The 6,766-nt window shown below is 40.2% G+C and overlaps 1 protein-coding gene across 1 annotated transcript; it reads left to right on the top strand.

The window, feature by feature from the left end:
• The first annotated feature begins 3,739 nt into the window (after window positions 1–3,739).
• LOC141685392 (uncharacterized) lies at window positions 3,740–4,075 on the top strand. Its single transcript, XM_074490515.1, has one exon. The coding sequence runs from the start codon at window positions 3,740–3,742 to the stop codon at window positions 4,073–4,075; it is 336 nt and encodes a 111-aa protein (XP_074346616.1).
• The last annotated feature ends 2,691 nt before the right edge of the window (window positions 4,076–6,766 follow it).

Raw genomic sequence — 6,766 nt, 5'->3', positions numbered from 1 at the left:
TATATCTCATTTGACATATTAAATGATTTGTTAACTTGTGTTTTGGGGGAAAAGTAACTTCTGAAAATGCCTATCTCTAAGTTTTGAATAAATTGAAAATGTTTTGGAAAATGTGCTGCGATAGAATTGTTTTGAAAAAGAGATAGGTGAGTGGTTTGAAAACTGGATAAAATAGATCAGATAATTGGATGAGTGTGCGCGAGGGCCCGTAACGGCCAGGAAGATAGTGTAAGAGGCTAATTTGGTTGCGCACCCTATTTAAACCGCTTAGTCTAGCATGACAGAGACCTAGCTAGTCTCTAAGTTCTGGAACAGGTTCATGGGATGGCAGATGGAGCCATCCTATGGAGATAGCCTGATCAGCTGTCTCATTAGGGATCATCTAATACATATATATTTGAGCAAAATGATTTTGTGGTTCTCGTAATGGAACAAATGTTTTTGGGTCCCCGTAACAGGAAAAATGGTTTTATGGTTCCTGTAATGGAAGAGAAGGTTTGGAGATGAAAATAGCATGCTAAAATTGAACTCTAGTATTCACACAACACAACTAATGAAATGTTTTACAAAGCACGCTAGTTATTAATATCCAGTGTTTACCTATTTTACTTGTTTTCCATAAATGAGTTATGAATTCTGTTCCTATAATTGTTTATCATAAACTGTTTTTGATTATTATTCATATAGCGGTACTACTGAGCGATTGATCGCTCACTCTTGTAAAATATTTGGTATATTATTTTATTGCAGATGCCTAGGAGATCTTTATGTCATAGGCAAGGCCAGAGTCCAGTTCCTCCTGTGTTGAGCTCCTCTGAGTGTGTTGTGTCAGACCAGGTGTGGTCTGTGAGTAGCTATAAAAAGTTAGATATGTCAGGTTATTTTAAATAAGTTGGTTTGTATTAAGTGTGTAACCTAAATTATACTTAAACCTGTAAAAGATCTTGTGAAGGGGTTGTGTTATATTGAAATAAAAGTGAGTTGATTGTATTATAATTGTAGTTTGATATTGTTAGTGACGTCAACTCTTGACCCCGGGGTTGAGGCCGTCATAACTTATCTGAGAGGTATAGTGGAGGATGTCTTGGTTAAGGTGGATAAACTCATCTTCCCTGCTGATTTTGTCATCCTAGACTTTGAGGAGGATAAGAAGATTCCTATTATCTTGGGAAGACCATTCTTAAATACAGGCCGAACTTTGATCGATGTGCAAAAGGGAGAACTTACAATGAGGGTTCAGGATCAGGATGTCACTTTTAATGTCTTCAACACAATAAAATTTCCCACAGATGAAGAGGAGTGTTATAAGGTAGAGTTGGTCGACTCTATATTGAATTCAGAGCTTGATTAATTGCTAAGGTCGGATAACTTAGAAAGAGCCTTAACAGGGGAATCTGATAGTGAAGACGAAGAAGGGGCAGGGCAACTTCAGTTTTTGAGTGCATCTCCGTGGAAAAGGAAGTTGGATTTGCCATTCGAGTCTCTTGGATTAGCAGAGCTGAAAAATTCTCGAGAGCGTCTTAAACCATCTATTGAAGAAGCTCTCACACTTGAGCTCGGAGCACTACCTGATCACTTGAGGTATGCTTTTTTAGGTGATGCATCTACTTTACCTGTTATTATTGCATCTGACCTTTCAAGTAGTGATGAAGACAAGCTCTTGCGAATTCTAAGAGAGTTTAAATCAGCAATCCGGTGGACTATAACAGATATCAAGAGAATCAACCCTTCATATTATGTGCATAAAATTCTGCTTGAGGAAGGAAGTAAACCTACCGTTGAACATCAGAGAAGACTCAATCCTATCATGAAAGAGGAGGTGAAGAAATAAATTCTTAAATGGTTGGACGCAGGGATCATTTATCTTATTTTAGACAGTTCATGGGTGAGCCTGGTGCAGTGTGTGCCCAAGAAAGGAGGCATTAAAGTTGTGGCTAATGAGAAGAATGAACTCATCCCTACTCGGACAGTCACAGGATGGAGAGTATGCATGGATTATCGGAAGCTGAATAAAGACACCAGGAAGGATCATTTTCTGCTTCCATTCATCGATCAAATGCTTGACAGGTTGGCTGGTCATGAGTATTATTACCTTCTAGATGGTTACTCAGGCTATAATCATATTTGCATTGCCCCAGAAGATCAGGAGAAGACGGCTTTTACTTATCCTTTTGTCACTTTCGATTTCCGTCGAGTTTTTTTCGGGCTCTGTGGAGCACCTACTACTTTTCAGAGATGCATGATGGCCATATTCTCTAACATGATTGGTATTAATGTGGAGGTGTTTATGGATGACTTTTCTATTTTCATGTCTTCTTATGATGAGTGTTTGCATAATCTAGGCTTGGTGCTGAAAAGGTGTATTGAGACCAATCTGATGCTTAATTGGGAAAAATGTCACTTCATGGTATAACAAGGTATCATTCTTGGGCATAAGGTATTTATCAAGGGGCTGGAAGTAGATAAGGAGAAAGTGGGGATTATTGAAAATCTTCCTCCACCAATCTCAGTTAAAGAAATCCGCAGTTTTCTTGGTCATGCGGGTTTTTATCGGAGATTCATTAAAGACTTCTCCAAAATCTCTAAACCCTTGTGCAATTTTTTGGAGAAGGATGTTCTCTTCAAATTTGGTGAAGAATGTTAAGCTGCTTTCGAGAGTTTGAAAAAGACTTTGACTACAACACCTGTTATTACCACACCTAATTGGGATGAGCCCTTCGAGATGATATGTGCTGCTAGGGACTTTGTAGTTGGAGCTGTTCTTGAAAGAAGAACATTTCTATGTGGTTTATTATGCTAGTAAAACCCTTAATGGTGCTCGGCTGAATTACACTGTTACGGAGAAGGAGCTTTTGGCAATTTTCTATGGGTTCGAGAAATTCATATCTTACTTGCTTGGGGCAAAAGTGACGGTTTACACTGATCATGCTGCTATTAGATATCTGGTCTCGAAGAAAGATTCAAAACCTCGATTGATTCGATGGATTCTCTTGCTTCAGGAATTCAAGTTGGAAATCAAAGACAGGAAAGGTACATAAAACCAGGTAGCAGATCATCTATCACGTTTGGAAGATCAAAGTAAAGCTTCACAAGGTAACACGTTAATCAATGAAACTTTTCCTGATGAGCAACTTTTTGGGGTGCAAGAAGAAGAACTATGGTTTGCAGATATTATGAACTATCTTATGAGTAATGTTATTCCCTCAGAATTTTCTTATGCTCAATGAAAGAAGTTTTTACATGAAGTAAAGTGGTATCTATGGGATGAGCCGTTCTTGTTCAAACAGGGGGCATATCAGATAATCAGGAGGTGCATTCCGTATAATGAAATATAGGGCATTTTGCGAGATTGTCACGTCACTGCGTATGGTGGCCATTATGGTGGAGAGAAGACAGTTTCCCGTATTCTTCAGGCGTGATTTTTCTGGCCAACTCTGTTTAAAGATGCTCATCAGTTCGTGTTGAGATGTGATCGCTGTCAACAGGTTGGAAATATCTCCAAGAGAGACGAGATGTCTCTTAATGTGCTTCTGGAAGTTGAGATTTTTGATGTGTGGGGAATAGACTTCATGGGACCATTTACTCATCATGCAACAATCAATATATTCTTTGGCAAGGGATTATGTGTCTAAATGGGTTGAGGTTAAAGCTTTGCCAACCAACGATGCTAAGGTGGTGATAAATTTTCTTCATAAGAACATATTCACACGTTTCGATACTCCAAGGGTAATAATCAGTGATGAGGGATCGCATTTCTGCAATCGCAGAAGTCTCTAATCGAGAGATCAAGCGAATCTTGGAGAAGGTTATGAGTCCATCAAGGAAGGATTGGTCATTGAAGCTAGAAGAATCCGTGTGGACCTATAGAACAACATTCAAGACTCCTCTAGGAATTTCGCATTTCCAGTTGGTGTATGGTAAGACATGTCATCTGCACCCTGAGTTAGAACATAAAGCGTATTGGGCTTTGAAGAAGCTAAATCTTGACATATCGGTTGCTGGAGGAAAGAGAATGCTTCAAATTAATGAACTCGATGAGTTTTGTGTACTGGCTTATAAAAACAACAAGTTATAGAAGGAGAAGGTCATGAGATGGCATGATAGAAGGTTAGTGCACAAGTCATATATGCCTGGTCAGCAAGTCCTACTTTTCAACTGTCGTCTCAGACTTTTTCCAGGAAAGCTTAAGTCAAGATGGTCAGGTCCGTTCATAGTCAAGACTGTGTTTCCATATGGTGTAGTGGAGATTTTTGATAAGTATCCGGACCAAGCATTCAAGATTAATGGTCAGAGGTTGAAGCATTACTATGGTGATACGGCGAACCGCGAGGTGGTGACCACCATTCTTGTTACGACTAGAACTCGAAGTTTCACGTCAAACTAAAGACATAAAACAAGCGCTTCGTGGGAGGCAACCCACACATTTTGAAGTATTTTTGCTTACTAAATAGAATGAGAAGTTGTTTTTACAGAAGCTGTGCGCGCCCGCGTCCTATACCAAGCGTGCCCGCGCTTGCTCTCTGGAAAAAAACAAGAAAATTCAAAAACAAAACAACCCACTCGTACCCGAATTCTACCATAACCCTACCCATTATTCTGCAGCCTTTATAACTCAGCACCTTCATATATCCCTCCTACATATTTAAATCACTATATACACACTCATCTTATATACATACAAACCCTAGCTCTACATACACTACTTACACCCAATTCACATTCACTTGCTTGATTATGGCAGCAAGATTTAGTGGTAGTACTAACACTCATCCCTCTTCTGAAGAGGACTCTAGTATGGGTGGTAGTGATAAAAAAATCACTTCATCGGAGGCACAAGCGGAATTTGCTCGATTGATGTCTAAACCAGTGGCTAAGGAGAGGGAATTATTGCCTAAGGCTCTGGATGGGCAGTTAGTGGAGATGATTGCGGATATAGGTTGGGAGAGCTTTTGTGGGGCGCCATTTGCGGTTCCATTAAGCATTGTACGGGAGTTTTATGCCAATGCTAAGGCTGAGAAGAATGGATTTTTTGTGGTTCGGGGTTTGACTGTGGATTACCGACCTTCTGCTATTCGTCGGGATCTGCATCAACCTGCGAAGACTAGGGGTGCTGATGATTGGGTGCGCAAGACCCGGGCTAATTTGGATTTGGACTATATCTTGGCGGAGCTATGTGTTCTAGGCACGGAATGGAAATTTAAGGTGGGCATGGAATTTGTTTCTGTGTGCTAATATTCTGCCTTCTTCGCCTTCGCATGAGGTCACTCTGGACCGCGCCATACTCTTGTAGGGGATTCTGAATGAGGAGTACATTGATATTGGTTATGTCATTCATCAGAGCATGCTTCAATTTCTACTAGTTGGGACGATAGGGGTGATTCCTCATGGCTCTATTTTTACTAAATTGTGCACAGTTGTGGGTATTAGGTGGTCTGAGGATGATCAGTTGTAGATGCCGAGTGCCCCTATTGATCACTCTACAATTTCTCGGATGGAGGAATGGGACGGTATTGTGCCCAATGACAAGGGGTTAGGGTATAGTTTTGATGATTCAGAGGGTGGCCGGCCGGATCCTCCCAGGCCTGTTGAGGGTTCTTCTCGTGCGCAGCAGGCAGCTGTTAGGTCCTCTCGTGCGCAGCAGATAGTTGATAGGTCTAGTCTTGGTGATGCTCAGTATAGACGGTTGACTCGGCGTATGGATGCCATGCATGACATTCACCACCATTTTGTAGAGGACTTGACACAGGCTCTAGGTACTACTTTTCGAGCCACTGGTGTGGATGTTGATTGGCCAGTTTTTAGAGCTAGCAAAGTGTATCCGCCTCATGATTCTCCACCCGAGGAGGGTGATCCTGCCGACAGCTAGGTATGCTCTTGCTATCCTTATTATTGCCTTCAATGGAGTCATTGAATGTTTTAAGTTTGGGGATGGTAATTTAAGGATTAGTAGTAGTAGAGTCATGTTTATATTAGAATCATATTGCATGTGTAGTGGTAGTTCATTCATAATTTTGCATAATTGTTCATATAGACCATAATTGTTAGCATAATTTTTCATGCTTATTATGTGAGTCCATTTAGTTGCATTTGTATAGCATATAGCATGATCCCGTAGGATGAGCTATTTTCGGTTGGTAGGTCGGTGTTGATTTGGGTGTAGTGATGATGAATAGAGGGATGATTAAGTTTGTATGAATTGACTTGCATATCCAGAAGCAAAGCCTATTCACAAGTCTCATCGGGTACTTTTGGGCTAGATCAGGGCCAAACTTGTTTGGTTGTTGAAATTTAATTACTTGTTTACATTTAGAATGTTTGCTATTCCCTTGATGACTAAGGAACACTAAAATATAAATTGGGAAAAACCAGGGATTTTATTTCTAGTTGTTAATAAAAGTTAGGCGTCAAAAGACTAGTAGTCGCTCATATTTATGAGTAGTCTAGGGTTGGATGAGATGGAGCAAAACGCACTGATTCCATAAATGAAAAAAAAAGAAAAAAAGAAAAGAAAAAGAAAAAAAAATTGTGTTAATATCTGATTGTGCAGAATTGACCTCGGGTGAGCTCTTTAATACCCGAGCAATTAAGTTCTAGGGGATTTTGTGCCTAGTGACCTAAGGCTTGTTCAGTCTAGGATCCGCTAACCTAACGCTCGCTATATGGATATTATTGCATAAGTCTTTCGGGGCCTCATCCATTGCACGGACAAATAAGCATTTGTGTTGATGTGTTAAGTGTTGTAGCATGAATCCTTGTCTAACTCCAG

Source organism: Apium graveolens, chromosome 1 (genome assembly GCF_009905375.1).
Source record: "Apium graveolens cultivar Ventura chromosome 1, ASM990537v1, whole genome shotgun sequence".
In the NCBI taxonomy this organism is placed as follows: Eukaryota; Viridiplantae; Streptophyta; class Magnoliopsida; order Apiales; family Apiaceae; genus Apium; species Apium graveolens.
The sequence above is the reverse complement of the archived record's forward strand: the minus strand, read 5'-3'. Positions and strand labels throughout refer to the sequence as shown.